Below are 26,476 nucleotides of genomic sequence, written 5' to 3' on the forward strand. Positions count from 1 at the left end.
TTCCGGTTGGCTGCGCGCCATTACACACCTTCACCGGTCAGCTCCGTTGCTCTGCTGTGATTGGCTGAGTCACGGTTAAGACGTTCTGAAGGTGAGCTCACACCTGTGTGTGCGTCACGAAATATTAATATTCGCCACGGGCACTGTAGCCTACTTGCGTCGCCTAGCAACCGTGCAGTTTAGCGAACTGTGACAATAGCATAATGACTGTTTAAGTCTGTTATTTAGAAAGGTAAAACATATTAAATTAAACCCCAAACGGACTGATTGAATTAAAGGACATGTTTGCTAATTCAATAGCTAACATCCTACACCGAACCTACTTCATTCAGGGCTATTCTTCCAAATAGGACCATCTTTACTCAAGGTCCACTCACCACCAAGTGTACTGGATGGTCAATTTAGTCCTTAAAATGCTGTTAAAAGTCCCAGAAGAAAGCTGGAATTGAAAGTTAAACTATTTTGTCAAACAAGTTTGTTTTGTGCTGGTGTGGTAGCTACAAAACTAGTAAAACATGAATGTGATTCATACTTGATCAGCTGTCAATAGCCTCAGGGTCATTATCATCCTACTGCTTGACATGTGTCAAAATGTGCTTGATGTACAGGGCCCATTCACAAGACAGACAAGACATGTAATAATGTAGAACCCAACTTGTGGTAGTTTTTTTTCAAACAACTTTGAATTGAATCAAATCACTACAAACCAACAGGGGTAAAACTGGGCAGGCTCTGACTCACAGGGTAATCCATAAAACAGCATACAAGGCTTAACTACAGCAGCCACAGCCTAAACCTACTGCACCCTTCAGTTTAAACTCACTGCAGGTTGTATTATTATCCGCTTTGAGAAATCAACAAATCCATGGGATTACTGCCACTAACATCACACCCAACCTGACTTGTTTGGCTGTTTCTGCTTCGACCCAGCACGCTCCAAACAAAAACTGGACAGGTTTATTTGTCCTCATGTCTCCTTAGGAAGATAACATTGGAAAGCCGCAAGCAGGATGTCAGGTTTTTTTTTTAATAAGACACCTGCTTAACACTGCAGTGTAGTCGGATAATCCCTTGTTTCAAACACTGGGGTCATTACTCATGCCAAAAGTATAATTATCAGAGATTGAGGCTATAGTGTGGATTTACTCTTTTGTCCTCTCCTCAAATGGCAGTAGTCTTTTCACTTCTGCTTATTGTGATGACTGAAAGGCTTTCAATATTGCTCATCCAGTCTCCATCATGTAAATAATCTAGTTTTTTTTTAAATCAAAGTAATAGTAATCTGTATCCATTACTAGAACTAAATGTTTTCCTCACTTGGAGTCATTATTGTAACTCTCCAACATTGTTGGTTGTGATTAGTTAGGGCCACGCTAAGATGCCAGCCTTATTAATCAGTCACATTTATGAAGAAACTAGAGCATCAGGAGCCCGCTCTGACTCATGCTGTGTGTATCCACGGTCGTATCACTGCAGACACGTTCACTCAGATGGCTGGAACAGGAAATACGGCACAGACCGTGATCTTTTTGATACAACTGGCACTTAAAATAAGTAAGAAAAACAGAAGTTTGTCTGCTCGGTCCTTCCTGTGTGTGCGTAAAAAGCATACAAATGAAGCACACTTGAGACGGTTAAATTTTCAAAGTTTTTTTTGTTCAGTTTGGTTTCAAAATAAAGATCACACAATTGTTTAGAGACAATCTACAACAGGAGTTACAAAAAATAGTTGCCCAGGCAATAAGCATACACAGGTTCTGTTAACTATACACATATGGTTACAGGTGTGCTCGTAGTAAATATACACAAGGCTGCTCCAAATGTACACCGCACTGTGGCGGGCTGCCTCTCTCACCCAAAAGGACATAGACAGTATGATACAGCACTTACAGCACTAGAGAAATGCCAAAAAACACAAGAATCTCCTCTGTACAATCCATGGGTTTACCCCTCTGAAAACAGTCATGGGTAATCAAGGGATTTGGGTTTTGTTTTAAATGAGTAAAAGTATTTCTCCCACCCAGCCAGCATACCCATACACATGACACATTTCTTGGGGTAAAGCATTCCTATAAAAAGATCTTAAAAAAAGGTCAAAAAAACAAAACCTTCAACATAAACCAGAAGACACCACTAAGTCTAACATAACGTGTCCAATTGGGAGTCAGTGGGAGATCGACGTCTTAAGTTAAGCAGTGACAAGATAAAGATAAAACCAAGCGTGGCGAATCTTTGTACAAGTACTACGCTGTATAGAAAGGGCTTTTCAAAACAAAAATTTGATATTACAATTTACAATATACAACAACTCATATGTCACAACCAAGGAAGTGAGAATATACACTGAAATGCACAGGTTTTTTTTCTAAGATTTTTTCGTTTTGTTTTTTTCAGAGTGAGCTTTTTTCTTTTTTCTTCTCATACCAAAAAGGGTGGTAAAGCACTTTTACATTACAAGGGTTTACAAATGTACAATTATACAGTCAGAAGTATGTGGTCACTACTAGGATACATTATAGATACAGATTCAACATCAAAAACCAGAAAAACTACAAAGTTTTATATATATATTTATATATATATGCAAAGGTCTACACCAAGTATACACGTTATATTTATAGAAGCAAGACCAGAAAACGAATCTCCCATGCTAAATGATCTGTCTGCTGGTTAGCTGATGGCGTGTGCGTGTGTGTGTGCGTGTGTGTGTATATTCGTCTATGATTCTGTGACGTCAGACAAATTAAATACTTGTTCCATCTCATAGTGGTAAATAGCTAGGATGGGATGAGGGGGAGGGGACACTAGGATTGTGTGTGCAGCAGTAGCAAAAAGTGAAATGATTTTTCGAGTTTATCAGAAAAGAGGAAATTAAGGAAAAAAAAACAACCAAAAAGGAGTGTGTGGAACGATGAGTGGAACAGGTCTCACCGCCCTCCACTCCCTGCCCTCCCCTCCCTTCCTCCCCCAGTTCAGAAAGCCTGGGCTCGGGTGGGGGAGGGGCAACAAAATCTGACAAAAACTAAGGCTGCCTGTAGCAACAGGCTCCTCCCGAAGGGATGTCGTGGAAATGGGTGAAGAAGGGGTACTCAACGTCCTCAGTGAGTAGGATTTGGGGGAGGGGGGGGGGCGGCATTATGCCTTCTGAACAGCTGGACAGGGACAAGAGGGTGGGGCTGGTAGACATGACAGCTTTAGGAGGGTAAGGTGAAGGGTAGGGGGAGGGGTAGATCAGGTGGTAGACATGATTTCGGGGGGGGTCGGTTTACATGATGCCATTGGGAGGGCCACAGAGAGGACCCAGGTCAACACCATTCTTCATGTAGTATTTCTCCAGCTTGGCCAAGATGTGTTTTCCATACGTATACTTCCTCAGGGTGGAAATGTGGGGTCGGATCTGTGCAGACACACAAACACACATGTTGAACACGTTGGACGTGGGCTGTATTCACACTCTGTCACACTCACACACCCTTTTTAGCTTCACATTATCTACATCTAGATTGTATTTTTGTCAACATCAAACACCAACACCCATTCATTTGTAAATCAACGATCACGTGTGCTTATGTCAGCTTCTGTGTTGTTGCCGAGGAAACCAATGACCTTATTAAGATTTATTGATGTGGAGGTAAATGGAGGTTGTTGGGTTGACAGAGAGGGGGCTTATTTCCCCTGTAGGGTTATTTAAAGATTGATATTTAGCACCAAAACAATTAGTCAATCAAAACAAAATGAATCAAAGACAATTGTTGCTTAAAAGAGGTTTTTCAAGGTTTTCAAATCTGTACATTTGTTTGCCAGTCCATTTTGCGTCAGTCGAAATAAACAATTTTAAGACATCACTTTGAGTTTTGGTATGTTTTGATGGGTTTCAGTGGTCCCCTAGTTTACAGACACATCAACAATCCATAACTGTGAATATTATACAATATAACAATACTTGTAGCCCTAAATATGTAATATTTTTTGGCAGAACAATGGCCGTGTCTTTGCCTTGTTTGCACTCTCTATAGCCTACACATACATTGCATGCCCAGTGTGTGGAAAAGGTTCAGAACCACCTCCATTATCCTAGCACTTTGATGGGACACTATTCTTTCCACTTACCTTGTGCATGACGATCTTGCGCTGGGTAGGCTCGGCCACGTCGATCATCTTCTGCACCACATAATTGGCGTACTGGTCCTTCATCATGGTGTATAAGGCACTGTGGGGGCCCTCAGTCAGGCTGCACACCTCGTCTATCAGCACTGCCCGTTCTGCCCGCGACGCATGGGTAACACACTTCTCCACCACATTACTAGAGAAAGGAAGTCAGGGGAGTGCGTGAAGATACATTTAGAAAGAAGGAAGAGAAAATCTGGCTGCAACTCTGGAGAAACGAACGAACCTTTTTCAAAAGGGAGGGAAGATAAGACCGTAACCGTGTGTGTGTTTGTACTGGAATTTACCTGGCAAACTTGTGCTGGCTGAGTCCCAGTACATTGCCTCTGATCTCAGCCACTATCTTGCTTTTATCCTCAGCTCGGCCGTGCTCCAACACGTGCTGGATAACATAGTTGCCATACTGGTCCTAAATAAAACAAACCACACAGACACATTAAGTAAAACGTGAGGACACCAGCTGGTGCTTCTGACGTCACATCAAACACACAGCCAACTTCAAAACTCTGGACTGAGAGACACTTTATTCAAGCCAACATGAGGTGTCATTATCCTGAAAAACATTACTGGTAGCAGACGAGATATATCAGCAAGTGCTAGTTTGTGTGCGTTACCTGCACAAGCTGCTCTGTGTGCTGATGGAGCTCCTCTAGTATAGGCAGCGTCTGTTCAGGAAGGCAGTGTTCGAGAATGCGCTGGATGACTCGGCAGCCATAAGGGTGAGTGGAGAGGGCAAAAACCTGAGAGAAGCACATAATTACACGTCTTTACTTATTCAACGCATACACCAAGTGGTGCTGGAGCTCAGTGGGTTGAACACCACTAATTTACCGTTGTTCAAACACTTAAGTTGCAGAAAGTCCCTTGGATTAAAACACCAAATGTTCACAGGCATACTTTCACACACCCAGCCCACCCCTGCAGCGAAGGTGAAAGCAAATTCCTGACATGCTTACAGCTACACAAACAAATCTGAGCCACTGAGTAGAAAACATGCCATTGCACAACATGCAAATGTGCGAGAAGCAAAACACTCGCATCAGTGAGATTTACTGTCAGTGACTCCTCAAAACTGAAGCCTTTTATTTGTATAACAAAAGGCGCAGGCATGAACACACAAAATCTCTCTTTTAACACTTTATGCTAATGTAACATTTAGCTGGTGGATAGAAGATGGCTGTTGCCACTGGGCTGAGGTTTCTGTTGCCATGGCAACACACCCTGTCCCTGGAAAGGACTGAGTATGTGTCTGTACTTGCCATGGCGGTGACAGTGACAATATGCTTGCTGCCTCAAGACAGCGACAGTGTACAAGTGCACACAATTAAATGTATGTGTGTGTATGTCAGCCAAGCACCAGCAGGCTTCAGTGATTGAATGTGAAAATATTGTGTGTGTGTGTGTGTGTGTGGTCACAGAGGGGACCCACCTGTCCCTTAAAGGCGTCTATGATGAAGTGCAGCGCGTGAGGCTGGACACACTCGATACACTTTTGCACCACGTGGTTACCATTCTGGTCCTTCACACACTTCAACACATGGCCGTCCAGCTCCCGCACCATCTCACTCTGCAGGGAGGAGGACAGAGGTGGAGGAAGAGGGGGGGGGTGTAGTGGAGAGAGACATGTAATTGTTTGTGAAAAGTCAAATATTGCCTGGAAGCATTTTCAAACCTCTCCTTCATTTTTCAGCGCCGCTCACAGCCCAACAAATCTGTAACACTGGGCTTTGAACAGTTGCCCTGGAGAAATCTATTGAGGTCCATTAAGGAGAGATGGATCTCTCTCTCTCTCTCTCTCTCTCTCTCTCTCTCTTACCTTTTCCCCAAACCACTGAATTTAAGAAAGAAGATTTCCTGTTGATATTCAGCTACATTTATCTTAACACCTGCAGTTCAACATTTACATATAAACTGTGGTATCATTAGCCTCATTCATCGTTGATGATAGAGTGCCTGCAAGGAACCTGCTGTTACACGAGGCAGCTCCAACATAAAACCCATAATGTAGATGAAAAATGCCATTTCAGCCCAAGGAGCGCACCTCTTATCGATGCAGCATTCTGCTATATAAACAAAAATTAGTGAACCATGAGCAGTGCACTCTCATTTAGGTTTGAATTATGAGCACATGGATAGTAGATGTGCTCTGAAATTGGAACACTTCAAAGGATATTTTGTTTTTTCCCCTTAAAGTAACAACTGAAAATTAAGGTCATTTTAGTGTAAGGTGCAGTCTGTTTCCATTGTTTACACTTTCATACAGTGTGAGAACTAGTGTACTTACAATGACCTGCTGATCTGAGGGGATGAACTCCAGAGCTTTCTGAATGACCCTGCAGCCATACATCTGCAGGGCCAGTGACAGCACATGACCCCGGATCCTCTCTGCCAGAGCCAGCTTCTGGTCCAGGCTGCCAAACTGAAACATACAAACATACAAAATAAGCCTGTAAATCCTCTAATCCGTTTGAAAATACAAGACATAATACCACGTACATTACACATTCACACAGGCAATAAAGCCCATCATGTGTAGATCTAGAAAATCCGATGCACTGCATTATTACTTCTCATACACACCTCAAAGAACTTCTGGATGACATAATTTCCAAAGACATCCACCATGAGCTGGTAGGCCGCCTGCAGTATCTCACTGAAGACAAGCTGGCGCTCTGCTGAACTGGCTCTCTCCAATTTCAACTGAATAAACCTTTAAGAGACAGAGGATAAGCATTATATTAACCAAAGACATCTTTTATATTAAGTTCCACAGAAACCTTTGTACTTTCTTGTTTTGTTACTCTTCATTTTCATTAGCTTTTGCAATATATAAAAGCCTCATGAGAAAGTATACATTCTGCTCTCCTAAATCCCACTTAGTACATAAAGGGGATTTACAAAGTTTGGATGAACTTCAAGACAAAGTCAAATAACACAATGACAGAGCAATAAAGTGAAACAGATGTACAAAAGTGGAGATAGCTGCTCCTATATCTTTAACCTGAGGGAGCAGTCAGACAAAAGGAGATGAAATTCAGAGTGGAGAAAAGACGTGGAGGACGAACCAAGAAGCCTGTGAGGTGAAGTGATGGATGCCAGGCAAAACGCAGAGATAAAAAGGACAGTGATGTTGAAGAGACTGAGGGAAGAATATGTCTGGAATTTGTAGACTGGACGTCACAGCGTATTAATAGATCATTTCAGTGGAAAAGTCTGCATCTGGTTTAACCCAGACAGACACAGAAACCAGGACCTCAGACTGGCCTCCAGGGCCTCCCAATGCCACCAAATTAGCACATATCTGGATTGTATCACAGAAAGAGGCAGAGATGCTACTATATCAATGATACTGTTTGTTTTGTTATCAATACAAATACTTGTGTGTGTGCAATATTCAGTCACATTCACTGCTTAAAATCCATTTCTATTCAGAGGCACAGCACCCTATACCAGTATATATTGAGCATGAATCTGAACTATGGTCTAGTCTGTTGAGCACACAGACACACTCACACACACACACGGGGAATGTCCTGAGGGCTGTAACTTTGAAACATTAGCTAATCCAGCCTGTTCACATTCAGTGTTGAACAAAAAAAGAAACATGAACTTTGATCCAGCACTGAACTGTGAACTTGACTAAGGTTGTTTTACCAGTATTGCCTCAAGGCTCCTATACACAGAGATTCTGGGCTGTCCCAGACAGAAGCCGACAAATTGGGAGGGATATGTGGTGAAATTTCAAATCGAAAACGCCGATCCTAGATCTCACTGTGACATACATATACCGAGATCCAATACAAAGACTTGGTGCCTGCGTCAAAATTTTGATGATGCTAGAAATTTAAAAGGGGACACTAGGGACTAAATGTCAGGATATCTCGACTTATGCTGCATCAATTAAATTTTACTGTGCGCTGTCTCTTGTAGGTCCCCCAACTTTATGGACTTGCAACACTAAATTGGAAAACAACATAAAATGATGTGCAATACACTTGTTTGGTGTGACATTCTGCACCATTTTTGAATAAAGCTTTAAAAAACAAAAACAAAAACAAAAAAACAGTGACAGCACTACAGCCAAGAAACTTTTAGAAACTCTTGAATCTTGATACATCCACAGCTATGGCCAAAGACTGTTCTTTGTTTTGCTACATTTTCAAAGCATGAAAGCAGTGAATATGGACGATGCAAGTTGATGATGGGTTTTCTATTCATGTTGTAGCACTACTACTTTATTCATCTTGGGTCAGCAGAACAACTTTCTTAAAAGAGTACAGTCTGACACCAACTTTGCATTGTGTGAAAGTGAATAGTATAGGTAGTCAAGTTGGGATCACCTTGCAGAGCACTGATGTTTTATTGGTGTTTTTTTATCCTGTGTATTTTAGGTTGCAGTGTTTTTTCCCATGTGTACCTGCTGCCGTGCTGGTCCTGGCTAAACTCCATGATGTGGCCAGCGATGTCTCTGAGCTGCAGGTTGGGGTAACGGTTGTTCCTGAAGTCCTCCAGCAGGCGGCTACGGCCTGAAGGCATCACATCTGACATGCCATAGCGTAGCCGTGACGACGGGAACAGCTGGCTGCTGGGTGAAAAAAGGGAGGAGCCTGAGCTGGCGGCACTGCGGTACTTGGCCTCTGCTCCTGGGGCTGCAGAGATGAAACGCCCACTGCCATTGGTCAGGCCTCCTATGGGGTCAGAGAGAGTAGGGATGTGATTGTTAGAATTGGCACTGTGCACATTCTCAGTCTAATATACCAATAGTGCTCAAACTCCAGGAAAGCTCCAAGATTAGAGAAAATCTTATAGAAATACAAAGTCTGAACCAAAAACAAGGAACATAAAACCAAGACGACGCTGAATATTTCTTTCAAAATGTTTTCCTATACACACATACAAATATCCAGAGTTGTGTGGGCATGTACATCTTATAGTAGAAAAGTCATACTTGTGGACACTTATTTCCACTTAGCTCTAAGCTTGCCATGGTGCATGCCAGCGAGTGGGAAATGTCATTGCACTGAATGTCAAATGCTGCTGCAATGATTACTTGCATGGGTTAACATGGATTTTTTTTTTTTTAAATTGATGACACTGCAGTACTAAATTTTTGAGACAGCATCTTGAAAATTACATTACAGCTATGCAGCACAGAAACACAGCACTGGATGGCAGCACTGCCTCAAATATTCAGCTGGCCTGTATTAAGGAGAAATACATTTCCTTTGCACATAAAATGTTTTACAATCCAATAAACACAAACTGTCTCAAAACCAAAACACCTCCCTGAGGTCTTAACAGAAATGAATGTATTCTTTAATGTATTCAACTGCTAGACTAGATTGTGTTGCATTAGTGTTAATGACATTGAGTCTAATCTGTGTATTCAACATTTTATGTGTCATGAACATACATAAAACTGAAGCATTCTCTGCTCTATCAACATCTGTACCAGGTGGTTGCTAAACATGTGTTGGTGGTAGATTAGCATTATTTAAAACATGATATCTTAATTAATTCTTCCTTCAAAAGGTGCTATAGTATTTATTGCAGTTCATATCTGTATAATATGACACCTCCAAAGACTTGAAAATTGCCAAAGCTAGGTAATTTATCACAGTCACTACGAAGCCTCGACTTGGCTCTGTCACTTTGTTTGATTGTTGTTTCATCACATTTGAGTGTTGTGGTACACTTCACTCTGCCAACTGTCAATCATGGGAAACACACAGGAAGAAACAAAAGTCTCAGCCAGTAATGAATCCCAGAAAACAATCTGCAGTACAAATCAGCTGTCACATTTTGGTCTTTGGAAAATCTTTTCTTTTCTCAACTGAAACAGCAGTTGGTTAGGAAGGAGATATTTAGAAACACTATTTTAAAAAATATGTGTAAATGTTAACATCTAATTACATACATCTTACACTAGAATATAAATGTGAAAAATCCCTGGCTATGATACTACATCAGGGCATCTACAAAGAAATAATCCGTAAATTCAAAAACCTCTGTCCACATGTTAAGCCTCAATAAACTGGGAACTAAACTAAAAACAATTGATGCTGCAGTGAAGCTCGTGGAGCCTTTACAACTGTGTCCTACAAATGCTCAATTAGGGTTTTTGATTATGGGACCAAACAACTGACAGGTGAAGTAAATTATGCTAATTGCTGGTCATAGCTGGTATATTCTGGCCACGTAACAATACCACTGGCTTTGTGTTTGGCAACAAAGCATCAGCACAGTTTCCATAGAGTAAGTAGCTATTCAAGTGGCATTACTGCAGGAAATAACAAACAATCAATGACACTGGTAACCTCAGTCAACTGAATCAACACACTTACCAAGATTGAGGTTGGACGAGGAGCTGTGATTGGACAGGGAAGGTGGGGGTGTGAGGGAATGGGAGGGGCCCTGGTTTGGTAGGGGCATGCCCACGGGGCCAGGGGAAGGACTAAAGCCCAAGGTGCCGTTATAGAAGCCTCCATGGCCAATCGGGGTGAGGCTGGAGGGCGTGCGTTTGTACAGCTCATTGTTGCCTGTCAGGGAGTCCCGCCTGGAACCGCTGCCACCACTGGAGTTGGCCACTAGAGGGAGACAATGATATGAATTAGATCATGGTATCTGGAGGAACTGTGAAGCGTTAATTACTCAAGACAATGTGGGAATGGTGTATTCCTACCTGCAGTGCCGAAGCCCCCCAGTGTGGCCCCCAGTGTGGCACCGAGGGAGGAGGAGGTGGGCTGGCTGAAGCCCAAAGAGGCAGAACCTGGTCCAGGCTGGCCAGAGCCTTGTGAGAAAAGAGAGGAGCTCTGGGAGGAGGAGCTGAGGGAGGAGGATCCGTAGAAAGAGCTTCCTCCCAGAGCACCGCCAGGGCCACCCTGCTGCTGAGGCTGCTGGGACGTCATGGCACGAAACGGACCGTTGGCCCCACCGCCTAGACCACCGTTGGCGCCACCGGCGGAGGCTGCTGCTGCTGCAACTGGAGGGGGAGACAGATTCACTCTGAGTTAACAGTCATATGAAAAGTTAATACTGATACTGAATTAATTTAATGAGACCGAGTGCCACAAAGATTAAATCTCTAACAATTCTTCGCAGCAACTCTAATGTGAACCCAAATCCTCGTTGATACTAGTGTCTAAAATTCACATGAACAACAACACTGACTCCTGGGAACTCCTAGCAAAAAAATCTAAGGCCAGACTCGAAGGTACAGTCCCATAATCTCTTAATTGTATGCTCTGGATGAATGGGACATTCAGAACATGTTTTTAAAAACCACAATGTGCAATCCCTTGTTTTGTGTTTGTGACATTCTTCTTCATCCTGTTGGCTGCAGCGAACAGAGACAGGCAGGCCCGACTTTAACAGAGGCTGTATGTGCATTGCTGTCTTACCTGCTTGTGCTGCGGAAGGAGATATGATGACAGAGGCAGGGGCCATGAGACGGACAGGACCACTCCTAGCTCCAGTGTTGACCACCAGGGCCCCTGTCTGATCATAGTAGGCTGCAGGGGCCAGGACTGGGTAGCCTGAGAAAGAGACAGAAACAAAGCAACAAAGTCAGCATTAGTTAAGAAATCTGCCTCGTTTGGGTATTAATAAGCAATATATCTATAAATTGTGCAGTAATAAATGTAATTGGGTTTGTTTTGAGTTTTGCCAAAGCAATAAAATCAGTTTTGCAGAGTCATATTCACCAGGGACTCCTGCTGCTAACCCCTGCCCAAAAGCAAGGGCTGAGTTGACTGCTGCTGCTGCAACCAGCTGGTCGTTCTGCTGACCCTGTTGACCTTGGCTGGGGGTCAAAGGTCGCTGGTTGCCCCCAGCACGCATTACCTTTACAAAGTAAGAAAAACAAGAGTTCATGTCATTCTCAATATGCAAATTAATACAAAAAGGTGTTCCAAAATCTGTTCCAAAGCCCTGAGACCTTGTGGTGTACCATAGATATAAGATCCTATCATGTTCATATTATCTTGTACACACAGAGAGACAAATGGTAGCATGTAATAAATAGCCAGGATAAAAGGACATTCCTTATATTAGTGTAAGTATATATGAGTGAAGCAAGAGTAAATAAACAGCAGGTGGATGAAACATTTCCTGCTGATTGTACATCATCGATATCGGCTGATAAAAGCTTTAAAATGAAACAACACGAAAAGAAGACTTCTTCAGATATAACGGGCCAGTAACATATTGCTTGAATTAGACCATTAACTTAAATGCTTGACGCTGTGTCACCAAGGGGGAAGGTGCGTTAGGTCTTTTAAATTTAAATATGATTTATACAACAGATATCAAAGTTGCTATTTGCATTGATTGCTCATTGTTGGTCATTTCCTTAATACTATTTAATTACCCATCTTAAGCGTCATCACGATCATTACAACAAATTTGTAAAGAACCAAGAGAAACGAAAAGCGAAAAACCTCCTGTCAGTAGCTTTGTCTCCACTCATTAAACAAAGCCCAAAAAAATATGCCCATCCAGCTGATTTCAGTCATTGAAGATGTCAGGATTTGTGGACTTTAATGAGCCGCATGCTACATTATTCCCTGTTGGAGGTAACTTTCAGGTGTGTCCTTACGTTAAGTCTGTAAAGCATATGTAGCCTTCTACTTTAGACTAATTAATCAATGTTCTTTCAGTGGGCTTTAATTGCTGTACAGCTGTAGAATGCACTTCACTTTCACATGATCCCTATGGACAGAGATTACACGTATTTACTTGTTTAGCAACTTGTGCAATAGGTCAAATTTTCCCTGGTTGTCATCAGGATTGTCTTTGAGAGAGCATACCCTAACACAGGCTACAAAGAGTTCTCTGATTATAGATACAAGCAGAGCACTAAGACTGATAAGGAGAGCTCTGATAGAAACATCTTGAGCCAGTGGCTATCAGCATACCAGTTTTTTGGCGAGCAGCCGACTGACCTGCTGTTGGTTCTGCTGGCCCTGGTTTGCCGCCTGCTGATTGGCCGAGTTGTTGGCTGCAGCCGCTTGCTGCTGGAAGAGGTTGGCAGGGTAGACCCCCCAGGGGGTCACACCATAGTACTGGGGAGGCATCACTGCTGGACCTAGACACAAATAAATAAACAAAATACAAGTGAGATAGGACAACTGTGTCTGTGTTTATGCATCTATGGAAAATTTATTAACACAAAGGGGCTCAGGGTCCAAATCAAAACACGCCTCACCGAGTGTAGCTGCTGCTGCTAGTCCGGCTGCGTAGGGGTCTGTCCCTGGTGGAGCAGCACTGATGATGTAAGGATTAGGTACAAATGCTGGGGCCAGACCTGAAAACACATGGAGGGAAAAGATGAACCAGGGCCAAAAGGTTTTATATGATAATACATAAAGTAAATGACTTAGAATGAGGCTTCAACACATGATAACCACTTAGACTAGACTTAGATTTAGACTTAGACTTCAGAACAAATCCATAATTAAGACATAGATTCCAATCAACAAATGAGGCCCTCCAGATTTTTTAGGTTAGTGACCACGATTTTTAGGCTTGTTAAGCATTACTTGCTAGTAAACGTGAGAAACATTAACTCAGCCTTAATTAGTAACTACTGCAACAACATGTTCTTTGTAACTTCTGTGCTCTTTAGCCCCAAAATAAAAAACTAGAAATTGCAGCATCCACTGAGTGACTGGCACAAATAGATGTACAACAGTATGACATCCCTGCAAATATAATTATGGGACAGATGAGCTGGTATTTCAGGTAAAATCTTTCTTTTTTTTTTTTTAAACTTCCAAATGAATGGTTTAGATAAAATGAAGATCTCTGTAAATGTGGTTGCACTTTACATTCTGTTGTAAAGCTGTGTTTAGTGATGTATGGTGGTACAGTCTGGTCCCATCACTACTAAACTAGTAAGTAAAAGGTTATAAATCAATATGAACAGTGGCAAAAGCTACAAATATTACACCAATGGTGTTAAAAACAAAAATTGCCTTTAATTTTTGTCAGTTAAGAGCATACTGACAGTGATAAATAAAAATAAATAAAAAGTGTTAAAATGTATAATACATTTGAAATAACAAATGAGATGCTGACATTCAGTTCTCCTGCACACCACACTCCTGCTTACCAATGTGAGGCTGCTGTGCTGCTGCCAAGGCGTACTGCTGTTGCTGGGCTGCTGTTAACTGCTGCACTGCTAGGGCGTTGTTTCTCTGAAACAGCTGCAAACAGCATAGCGACATGTGAATCACATTTTAGTGTCACTTGAGATTAATTTTATAGAGAACTAATGACAAATATTCATATATGACCCTCTGCCTGTTGCTCTAACCTGCTGCTGGTTGGTGTAATCAAATAAGCCCACAGTAGGTGCAGAGTCCATCTGCATCTGGGAGTTGTAGTCAAACTGAAGCGGCTCCATCACTGACTCCATGGGGTCCATGGTGACACCACCTTGTTCCACACCAGAGAAGTCCTCGGGAGGTTTGGGGCCACCACCGCCTCCCAGGGGTGTCAGGCCGTCAGCCCCTACACCCCCGGGACCTCCAAGCAGGTCACCCTCGGGGCCAGGGGCCGGCATGTTGCCTGGGGGACGACTGCAGGGGTGAGAAAGGAGGAGTTCAGTTTACATCTAAAAAGGCTGTTGGCAGAGCAAGAAGCAGTTCAAGCTGTGGGTATGTGTGTGTGCCTCTATCACACTGTGTCCTACCCAAACTCTTTGACGTCGACATCGAGGCCGTTCTGCACAGGCAGCCCATTGGGGTTGATGACGTCGCCAATTACATCAGCTTCACCTTCTGTCAACTCTTTCAGTTTCTCTCCCTCAAATGTCGCCTTCGGCTTCTCCCTCTTCTCCTCCTCTACTTCTCCATCCCTCTGCCCCTGTGTGAGGAAGAGAGACAAGAAATATAACTGAAAAGGAAATGTAGAGGTGTTGATAACCTGACAGTGACAGATGGCAAACACACAAAGGTGCAGAGGGGGGAGGATGAGGACAAGGACAAGGTGAAAGACGTCCTCATTTGACAATCACTAGCTGACAGAGGACAAACAGAAAAAAAGTGACCTGTGCCGGAACAAAAGTTACCAAGGAGGAAATATGAACGTGTAATATGTGAGTAATGAGACCAACGCCGACGGACAGAAAGCGAGAACAGACTTCCAAGACTTACGTAGGGTCCTTTTCGAAGGCAGGAATCCAGTTTGTCAGCCGGTGAGGAGGAGAGGACGTACTCCACCATGCTAACTCCCAGCCCTCCACTCTCAGAGCGCGGTGACATCACCGAGCCCACCCCCACTTCACCACCGCCATGGAAACCCTGCCCTGGCCGACGGGACACCATGATTGGCTGAGACACCGAGTGATCTGACATGAGAGGAACGGAAGCTGTTAAAAAACACATTCATGCACAGGAGAATGCTACATTTGCTCCACCATTAACAGGGTAATACTGCTGACGGTCTTTTTGTTTTTTAAACTTCACACAATTTTTTTGTCCCGACAAGTCAAGACTGTATTTACTGACAAGGTTTCAATGTTCCCAACACCAGGAGCTCAACTACTTTGCATTGCAAAGACATATGTAGTTATAACTTGGGTCTTTATTTGTATCACTCTTATTTAAATGCAGTGCTAGACGCTTCTTCTGTCAACAGAAAACTTTGTTATCTAATTGTCCCTCCTGCCTACAGCTCCATTATTAGTGAGGACATATTTCTTCAAAGTACACTTGGACTAGGTAAGAAACTTTCTCTTCATTGGATGCTGTATGTGATATTAAGCTAAACAGCAATGTGGCCAAATGCAGATAACATGCCAACAGTTCTATGAAACTATCATTGTCTTGTAGTTTCCTGACAGTCCAAACAAGACGAACAATTTGAAGTTAAATTTAACAAAAGCATTTAACTCTCATGTATGACTCCACAGCGATACACTGATAAGTGATGCAGGGATATTTCTTTTGTCATCCCGCCTACAGAAATAACTGCATTGTGTTGATAAGACAAACCAGAAATCTCAAATCTCAATATCATCTGGAAGAACATTAGGATGATTTCACTTTGACATCGGCTTTTGATTCTGACAGGAATCTAAATATATATTTTCAAACACCAGACAGTGATTGTTCTGGTAGTTTCTTGATGTGCTTGTGAAATAAACTGAAATGCCCGTGCGTTCTAACCAGCGCGTCTGCAAACCTTATCACAAATATAAGCCAAGACTTGTATATACCTGAGGCACCCCATGCACTGTCCCTCCACTGGTCCAGAAAGATCCCTTTAGGTCCATCCTTCCCAGAGTCATCTGTCTCCCAGAATTTCTTACCAGTTAGCAGCTGCTACAAAGACACAGGACAATAGAGAGGAGACAAAGGGGGGAGAACAAGGTTAAAAACTGTCTATTACAGCTTACTGAAAGCATGTGGAAGAATGGGAAAAATGTACATATCACAGGTGATTAGGGTCCTCAAGTCTTAACCTTCAGAATGTCTTAAATTTATTTTGGCTTTTTTGGCGTGTGTAAAGATGTCAGCCCTGCATTGTAATTCCTAGTAAAACTGTTGTACAATAACCCCAGATCGCACCTCAAAACAACAAGTACAAGTCAGTCTAACTGGATGACTGAAGCAACAACAAAATAACACTCTACCACACAATTGACACTGGTGTCTAATAGCAACCATAAAGCAATTAGGGTTTAAAAATAAAGATTATTTTAAGTAGTTTTAACTAGTTGAGTGTTTGGACTTTCTCTGAGAGCCTCTGGCATCTTAAGAGCAGCTCATTTGTGTTCCTCTCCATATTTCTCTCTTCACTTTCTATTACAGTCAACATCTTTCTCACTATAAAAAAAAACCTTGTTCCTGTAAACTACTGTGATCACTATCTGCTGGCAACAGGAAACAACTTGGTTGCATGTAGAATTAACATCGGTTTACACTGATCTGTCTTGTAGGTGAAAACAAAGAATGTAACATGTTATTATCTCATTACAGTCTATAGGAGCCTTAAAAAATATTGACCCAGTATGTGCCAATATGTGATACAAACGAACATACATCAGCACTGTGTTCAACGAGCCAAAACTAATTGTAGGCACTGGTCCAACATTAACAGAATAGACAGCCAGTCCAACCAGCTTAAATTAAAAAGCATCTCTGCTCAGTCTCTTCTCATCTGTCAGAGCTTTTCATTCAGAAAAAAACAATGCACACACAAGTCCACTCTACTTTTGGCTCAAAGGCCTTTAACTGCAGAAGTGATCCATTTATTTTTCCTTGGATTTCCTGTTTTTCAAGTTTGACTCTCTATGAGCAATTCATCATGTGTCTATTCAACCAGGTTCCCAAGTCACAAAATACAAGGCAGCCATTTTAATGGAAAGTACTGACATGTAGCATCTGACCTCTTCAAATCCAGTGAGTTAAAAGATTATTTATCAAAAACTGTACTAACACGCTGTGAGTAAACACAGGCCAAAAGCTCCATTATTTGCCAAGGTTTTTTAACTACATGGTCACACAAGTCACCTTTTAGACCATATTTGACCCCAAACATCAAACCTGATGTCTCACCTCTCCCATGGCACGTCCCTCCAGAGCCAGAGCCTGAAAGTCATGGTTGAGCTCATCCATGGACCGCACCTGCAGACAGAGAGCCCAGTGAGACATGGAAAGAATGACAAGTTATGTCTTTCATACTCAACCAATCTATAAACATAAGCCCAACTTTAATTACCTACGTTAATGAGTAATTACCTTCATAAATGTTTTGCCTCCAACATTACCGTAGGCAATAGGTAAATGTTTAAAGACTAACAACAACTAACTACAATTAGCATCAATTAAAACTTTTAAAACATTTAATTGACACTGATGCTTGTGTTATGAAAATTAGAACTGAAATCATGAAAAGTTTTTGTTTCCCTTACTCCCCCCAACACACAGAAAATGTTTAATTATTTTAACATGTCTAAGGGATGATATTATGGTTATACAGAAATCCATTTTAAGAATAAAGTTTTCTGTGTACAAATGTTTCTGTGAACTTTGTACGAGCAAACAATAGTACGTGACATAATACAATAACAGTAGCAATGCTGCAATAGTGTGTCACCACTTGTGCAACACACACACACAGACACACACACAGACACACAGACACACACAGACACACACACACACACAGACACACACACACACACCTGGCTGTCATGGATGTTGTCTCCAGTGGGCCAGCGATGTTTGCCGGGCTGTTCACCGTGCTGCCGCTGGAAGAAATAGTCTACCATGGCATCATCCTGGGAACGTCCAGCACCCGCCACGCCCTTGAAGACACACACGCACACAGACACACATGCATATTATCCTGGAATTACAGACAACAGCAACAAGTAGAGTGTATCTGAGCAACAACTGTAGACACGCACAGATATAGCCAGGATTTTTGAGTTTTTACCTGTGTTTTATAGGTTGTAAAATACATGTGAACAACGAATAAACAGCAATATTAACATCTAAACTAATGCCAAATATGTGTACTATATACGTAGGAATATTAGGGGTGAAAAAGGCAGGTCAAAGTGCAAATACCAATGAAGCAGAATTAAATTATTTGTTTTCAGCATGCCTACTCCACAGTCTCTGTGCTGCTATGAAAAAAAGCCCATTCTTTAGGGATAGATACTAGTTGTTCAATAACTCTTAAAATAATAAATCTGCTGGGACATTAAATCCCTGGTGGAAATCATATTTTTTGGGATGCACAATATTTTTATGCTGATCATTACTTGCTTCTCGTGGTCTCTAATAATAATTGTTGTATTTTAAAAAGAGTTTATAACCTGAAGTTCATGGACACTTGATGGCAAGGAAGGCTAAGATGTAGTGAACAAAGATGGATGATTTAATATTCCATAGCTCAGACCTAACCAAATCTAACTGACATTACTGTTGTTAAGTACAATTCTTAAAAAAAAAAAAAAAAACTTTCATAGAACATAAAGCCTAATATAAGAATTCAAAACAAAATCAACTAATAATTTATCGCCTATAATTCAGAATACTACATAATATAAATTTTTCTATTATATAACTGAAAATAATTCCTTTGAAAAAAATTCCATCATTGTCAAAACAGCACCATAGGTTGAGGTATTTACGGCTACATCCTCTCTTAAAAAACTCAAAGAAGTCCAAATAAGAAGAAGCATTTCTTTTCACTGGCTAAGCTTACGTTGACTTACTCGCTCTTACTCATTTTGAGGGTAAACACAAACTTCCCCACAAGAAGCTGTCATCAAAGAATCAGTCAACATGTACTGGAAGCAGCTGGGCTTGGTCATCTGCTCTACACGCAAAGCGTGCAGTAGGACAAGTCACCCAGACGCCATTCAATCAGACTAAATTGCTGATTATCAGGATGGACTGGCCTGTTTTTTTCCTGGATTAGTCATTAAAAATGTTAACTTCGTTATCAAGAACTAACAGTCTAGGAAACACAGTCCGCCACACTAGCAGCAACTGTGAAAGGCTAAGAGCTGTCCTGCATAACATCAACATCACCACTGGCCAGGAGAGTAAAGACAGAACCATGGCTATTAAGTAAAGTAACAACTTTCATTTATTTATCTTTCAGTGATGACTTCAAACAGCTCAAGCATGTTTGCTATACTATATACTAACAATGTCAGATTCCATCTGATTTTCTACTCTTTGTCCAGTGTTTAGTGTATAATTTACTTGAAAAACATAACACTGCCAAGCAGAGCATTAAATGATATGAGAGGCTCTTCCAGCTCTCCCTTATAATTAGCATTTGCCATGTTGATTGTGCTAGCTTGCTATATGAGCTGGGACAACCTAACTAACATGATAGAGCAAACAACAACAAACATGTAATTTGCAGAAAATGACAAGTATAGTTGCTAATAGTGAGTAAAGCTGATCAATTGACATTTACTGTTCCAGAGTTAATCAATTGTAATAATGCCACCATTATTTGGCTGTTTTTTAAAATAATTTCCCCCTGGAATTATTAAAGTATTTCTGATTCTGTATTGTACACTGTAACATAATGAGGAGCTTGATCTGCATGCATGCTCAGACTAGGTGGGCTACTGTGTTTAAGCAATTTGGGATGTGAACTAATAACCGAGGGATTGTGAGATGGCTTACAAGACAGGGAGATAATTTCTCTATGATTATGACTGGCACTTAAATGGCTATAATGCTACAGGACCTAAGGCACGGACTAAACAGTCACATTAATGGTGAGATGTTCTTTATTTACAGATGATTGTCTATGAATGAATGAAATACGTAAAAAGGTGAAGGGTTTTACCTGCTGGCTGGGGGGTGTGGCCTGAGGGGTCTGCCCAGTTGGAGGGGCATGTCCTCCGCTGCTCAGCACCACGGGCATGCTGGGAGATGTAGTTCTATGGTGGGGGCTGAATGAATCCTGCCAGAGCACTGCTTTCCTCTTCAACACACACACACTGCTCATTCCACCACAGCCTGCCGAGAAAGAATTACATCTGTCACATGTAACACTGGCATACTGGGTCACTACATTAAAATCCAATCAGTGCTCATAGTAAATGTAGTCAATTAAAGCAATAAATTCCTCAGTGTGCGCTATACTTGGCGAGAAAGCCCTCTGCAAAATATGTTGTTCTTCCAGAACCAGTGCCGTCATTTGACGTACAGTAATAGTTGGTGTGAAGGAAGAAGTACCGGCTATTTCAGCTTTGATTTCTAGAATACGGATTAAGAATTGCAGTGGGAAAGACTAAGCAATTAGCAATTAGCGTGTTGGCTGCGCAAGAGGATGTGGAAGGCGGAGAGCATCCAGAACCTGATCTGCTGAGAATAAACAGCAACTAGTGGTGGCTTTATCATTCTGCTGCAACAAATTTCAGCGTGGTCTGCAGGGCTGTACAATTAATCGCAATTATAATTTTAGCATCCCGCAATTAAATGAACGTGATCCGTCTACAATACTGATGTTTACAATGCATACTCGGCTCAAAGAAAATGCAAATCAATTCGCTTTCTAAATTGATCAAAATAATCCATAATTGGCTATAATCGTGCAGCCCAAGTGGTCAGTGTTTTTTTTGGATGCTGTTGCAGACACCGATACCAAGAGCTCATATATACTTATACTATGAATAAAGTTTTACTAATCACTGGGACAGAGGTGTTCTGAGACCTTCTTCAGGATACTGAAAATAAAATAGAAATGACAACCACAACCAGCAGGGCAGATGACCAGTGAGTGAGTATTTTGTCACCTAATGCTATGTTTTAGGTGACAAAGTTATAGCTATGGGGTATTGGTAATAATGGCACTAATGTTGTAATACTGAGGGACAGTCAACAGAAACTGGACATTCAGCCTCAATTGAAGTCAACTAAATAACAGAGTAGCAAGTTGGATGCTGCTAACTGTTTTTTCATGTTGCCTTTTGTAAAACTTTATATTGCAAATCTAACTGACATCATTGTTTACAACAACAAACAGTTCTGACTCGTCACATGTTCCTTTTTTCTATTAAAGTTCATTAAAACTAACTATTTTAATGTAACATAAAGGCAATCAATTGTTTGAATAAGAATTAAAAATGTATTATTAATATGAACCGTTAAGTTATTGGCTGTAATTTAATTATCCCAATAATTTAAAATAAATTCCCTCATTATGAGCCGATCATTTATCGCGCATCCCTAATCCTGGTACATGTAGGCATTATTGCTGTGAGCAGAAATCCACTTTCTTGGTCAATATTGCACTGAGGAATTTATTGCTTCAGTTGACTACATTTACCATGAACTCTGATTAGACATCCAAATAAAATGTGCTGAAATTTCCCTTTAAAGTTTAAACAAACAAAGTGTTTGATAAGCTCTGACCAGTTTAACACAATGTACTCACTTAGGATGGAGATCCTGTGCATAGTTGCCAGTTTATTAGGTGTGCCTTCCTAAAACTAAAGCGGTCTAATACAACTCCCCTGCAATAAATCCATCATAAAGATTCCAACAATAACATTTTACTGAAACTGGTAGTTTCAATAAGCACCGATAGCTTGAAGACTGTAGTTTAAGCTCATCTGCTTCAAGTAAAAACCTTTCAGCATAACACAGCACAATTCAACAGCACATCAAACTTTATTACAACCTACAAAATGACCATAAAGTTGTATCAACACCTCTCTATAATAAATTTTACTGTAAATGAACATTATAACCTTTGTAGTGTTTATTGCAGGGCTGTCACATTGACTACATGAGGTTTTGCATAAGTTTAGGTGTACCTAATAAACTGGTGAATGAATGCAAACATGCAAAGGCTTTATAGCTATAGTCAGCAAAAGCACAGGATCTGACAACTTTAAAAAAAAAAAAAAAAGTCTTCATGTCAGAGTGCATAGTGTATCAGCTAATGTTAACAGAAATTAAAATTACAAAGACTATGATCCATGTTCTACCCTACTACATCAAAAAGTGGTGACAGCAGAAAAAAATAAATATGACATAAAACAAATGGGTCATCTAATCATTTTCCTATTCCAAATGGATTATGATCAAAGTTCAAACTCTGCGTTGGTGCTCTATAAATCCCTCGATACACCTTCCCACATGAATGAAAAAAGTAAGCACTGTATAATCTCACGTAAATGGAGCCAATAACTCATTTTAGACTAGAAATGGGCCACCCACATTTGACAACATCTGGCCGCACCAGAGATCCAGAAAATGAACAAATACTGTGATAATATTGTTAATATTGTTCCTAGACAAACACAACAGCAGCTCACTGAACCAACAGTCCCTCTTTGAAACCTCTAATTCTTCCAGAGAACCTGAAAGTACATAATGTCTGTAGGCTGCAGCCACATAAGGGACAGCACCAATATTAATCTCACAGTAAGTCTAACATTCTTGGAGCAAAGTGGCAACCTGCCATTAAAGCTACTTAATTGCTGATAATCAGAACTAGAGAGCCTGGGATCAACAGCTACAGATATAAACCAGAGAATCACTTTACCAGGAGGCAGGTGATTTAACTATTAACACACAGCAGGATACACTGTACACTTTAATGTACAGTGCTGCTCTATGAACCAAACATAACAGGTCTAACTCCAGTGAAACGAACCATAGAATTAATATAGTTTCTATGTTAATCACCCACAAACGCCATTCAGACACTTATCCCAGTGACCTTCATATCGGTGCCAATTATCCCTCTCTGGTTCAAAGTGTTCTATCCACAGAAATCGGGTTGTTATGAAAACCTGTCCAATCATTGCCTTAGGTGGGTTGCAGATCTCTGCCACTGCTAACAGTAGGTCACACTGTTACAGCTGATACAGTTAGTTGCCACTTTATTAGGTACACCCAGCTAAATCAAATGCAGTCCAATACAACGGTTGCTGCAATTAATCCTACTTCCATGGAGATTATACAATTCTGCTTTGATGAAACTGTTTTAGAGAGATGTTAGTTAAGACTTTATGGCTGTTTTGGAGCCTGGATTTTGTGGTCCTTTGTATGGTATTGAGAGGCGTCTTTCATATTTTGTCCCAAATCCATTTGTATCAGTGAGGGTAGACTAAATATTAGAAACATCTGAGTGTAGAATACAGTTCAATAGCACTACAAACTACATCCTCCAAAATGCCAATATGATAAAGTTGAATAAACAACTAAAACAATAATAACTATAATAGACTCCATTACTTTAAGCTAAGTTTATTGTGTCAATGGGAACAATCTAAACTATATTAGCAAGTTTGCACATGACCTCTTGACAAAAACTTGAGACTGCGGTGTTCCTTATTTTGAAAATGGTAAGATTTGTCATTTGACCCAGGTTTAAGGGGGTGGGTTGATCATCATTATTGTGAGCAATGATAAAGCCAATAAATGTGCATGTACCAATGTGTTTGGTGGTCAACATTAGGCACAACAACCTCAGCCAGAGGGGTATAATTTGTATTTTACAACCTCTTCTTATCCAACAAGCTCTAATCTCTGTTAAAATTACCAGTTTCACATTAGTGTCCCTGCAGGGCATGAAGAAATCACAAGCAGTTCTTTTTAACACAGAGCCATATACAGTAATTAACTTTGAGTCTTTTCTGCCACTATGAATCTACAAATGCATGCAGCCTCCTCTCAAAGTCTGCTGAAACCACTGAGCAACACACCACCTCCATACAGACAAAACCCCAGAGTTGACCTGCTGAACTGTCCCAAAAACATATTTTAAATAAATAAATAAATAAAACAGCCTGCCAAGTGACCACTCACATATGTACTCATGTGTTTGTTTCCCTGCTCCACTCTCCATTCAACCACAGGAGATCATTAGCTCTTTATTCCTTTTGCAACCGCTCGACAACCAGGTAGAGAAACACCCGGAAATCCACAACACAGTCCAACCCCCAAAGCGAGGCGCACACGGCTTGTTAAGCTACAAGTTTAACATGTAGCACACGGAAACAGGAACTGTGTCCCACAATCTAACTGGGTTAATCATTATTCAATACCGGGGATCAATCCACCGCATACCGGGCACAGACAGGGGTGTGACAGTACGAGCAGGCAACCTGCAGCTAGCATGAGATAACGTTAGGGTGCCTCAACACAGACCAAACACTTCTCCCCTGACAGACATGACACATCAAAACGAAAGGGAATATGCAGAAGCTTCGTGAAAACGAGTCACCACGGTAACCACGGTGGCTCGTTCCCCCGTGCATCCGCGTCCACTGGCGCCAGTCTCGGATCTGTTATGGAGGGTTCACTGCCCATGTCTACCAACAATAACACGGCCTCCCGACACAAGCTCAGCCCGGGCGAACCGGTGGCCAAACACGGGCTCCCGTACAATGTTTTTAACAGCGGCAGTGGTCCCCTAACGGCATCACTGTGTTATCTGTTCACACCTGGGGGGCTCTACCTGTCTGCCGACCTTGCAGCCCCCACAGGTCCCCGTGACGCGGATGCTAACAAAGGCCCGAGAGCTGTCTGGAGCGGAAGACCGACACAACGGGAGGAAGGAGGCAAGCAGCAGAAAGGGAGGCAGCCGCTCCAGCCTCACGAAATACTCCTCTTTAGCCCCTCTCGGAGCCGCCATTGCAACAATACCCGCAACGACGCGTGAATAAACAACGCCCCGTGCTACCGCGACCGAGAAGGAGGTGATACTCACCGGCGGAGAGGGTGGATGGTCGCGGATTTCGGCCCCAGTTTCTCTCTAACACCCCGGGCTTTCACTCCGACAACATGGCGGCTCGACGGAGGAGCAGGCAAGAGCGCTGCATGACGGGAAAGGATGAGAGAGAGCGTGCGGTTCATTGCGCCAACCGGGAGGGGAGGGAGGGCCGTACCGGACCGGTCCCTTTGTTATGTGTGTGGAGTCTTTCTTTTTATATGTGGGGTGTATTTATATTGGATTTTCTTTTTATTTCATTTATATGATTTGTTAATGGTGTAAAAAAAAATAAAAAAATCATTTTAAAAATTATAATAAAATAAAGACTCACCGACAGCCGTTACTGTATCTGGAACGGAGGATGTCACTATAGTAAACTACCAAAAAATAACCAATACTACAAGATGTAGTAAGCTGCAATACAAAATGTCACAAAAATAATATTTATATTTTAATATATAACATTAGTGGTAGAAAACACAGTAAATACAATGTTATATCTATTATAAAATGGGGATATTGCGTGGTTTTATCGGGGGGTGGACTGAACACAATGTTCCGGGGTCTCTACGGTAACGGGGTGCTTGGCAGCCATGGCAACGTGCTGCGCCACACGGTCAGTGTTGTGGCAACTGGACGCTCCGTTACACCCCCGGAATGTAAGTGGACGGTGTGAAAGGGTGTAGTAGCGTGTGGCCCAGATAACAAAAATACCCCTTTGGCTTTTTGGTAATGTGCCAGTGGCGACCCCGGGGCTGCAGACCGGACTGTCCCAGAACCGGTGTGTCAATGACGTAATGCACCCAGATCATAGCAGCCATTGAAGAAAATCTCTGGTAATCATATGGACATGTTTTATGGCAGGGTTTTTAACATGCTTCTGTGGCCCAGTCAGACTCGATTAAATAGCCTGAAGTGTATACCTATAAAGCATGCCTATAAAGTCATATATTAATTTATGCTTGCATATAAATGTATGCTTACATGTAATTTTCTGCACCTCAAACACCATTTCTACTCAAACATGTTGGTAAGTTTTAATTTTTATTTGTTGTGTTGTGTTTTATTGGTGGTTTATTTATTTTTTTTGCTGGCA

At 41.5% G+C, this 26,476-nt stretch overlaps 1 protein-coding gene across 2 annotated transcripts; it reads right to left on the reverse strand.

The window, feature by feature from the left end:
- Window positions 1-1,634: 1,634 nt before the first annotated feature.
- On the reverse strand, window positions 1,635-25,479 carry pum1 (pumilio RNA-binding family member 1). Of its 2 annotated transcripts, none has more exons than XM_051389478.1 (23): window positions 25,378-25,479; window positions 20,497-20,669; window positions 18,359-18,481; window positions 17,730-17,798; window positions 16,388-16,490; window positions 15,324-15,517; window positions 14,861-15,033; window positions 14,483-14,747; window positions 14,279-14,372; window positions 13,373-13,471; window positions 13,110-13,252; window positions 11,871-12,009; window positions 11,568-11,702; window positions 10,850-11,149; window positions 10,512-10,754; window positions 8,585-8,855; window positions 6,748-6,877; window positions 6,452-6,586; window positions 5,597-5,734; window positions 4,782-4,907; window positions 4,455-4,576; window positions 4,111-4,303; window positions 1,635-3,397 (listed from the first exon to the last, which is right to left on the reverse strand). In XM_051389478.1, the coding sequence occupies exons 2-23, from the start codon at window positions 20,656-20,658 to the stop codon at window positions 3,266-3,268; spliced, it is 3,489 nt and encodes a 1,162-aa protein (XP_051245438.1). In that variant the 5' UTR covers window positions 20,659-20,669; window positions 25,378-25,479; the 3' UTR covers window positions 1,635-3,265. The 2 variants fall into 2 exon arrangements, with proteins under 2 accessions (XP_051245438.1, XP_051245437.1); XM_051389477.1 differs by having other exon boundaries at window positions 16,388-16,493.
- Window positions 25,480-26,476: the final 997 nt, after the last annotated feature.

Source organism: Dicentrarchus labrax, unplaced genomic scaffold (genome assembly GCF_905237075.1).
Source record: "Dicentrarchus labrax unplaced genomic scaffold, dlabrax2021, whole genome shotgun sequence".
Lineage (NCBI taxonomy): Eukaryota > Metazoa > Chordata > Actinopteri > Moronidae > Dicentrarchus > Dicentrarchus labrax.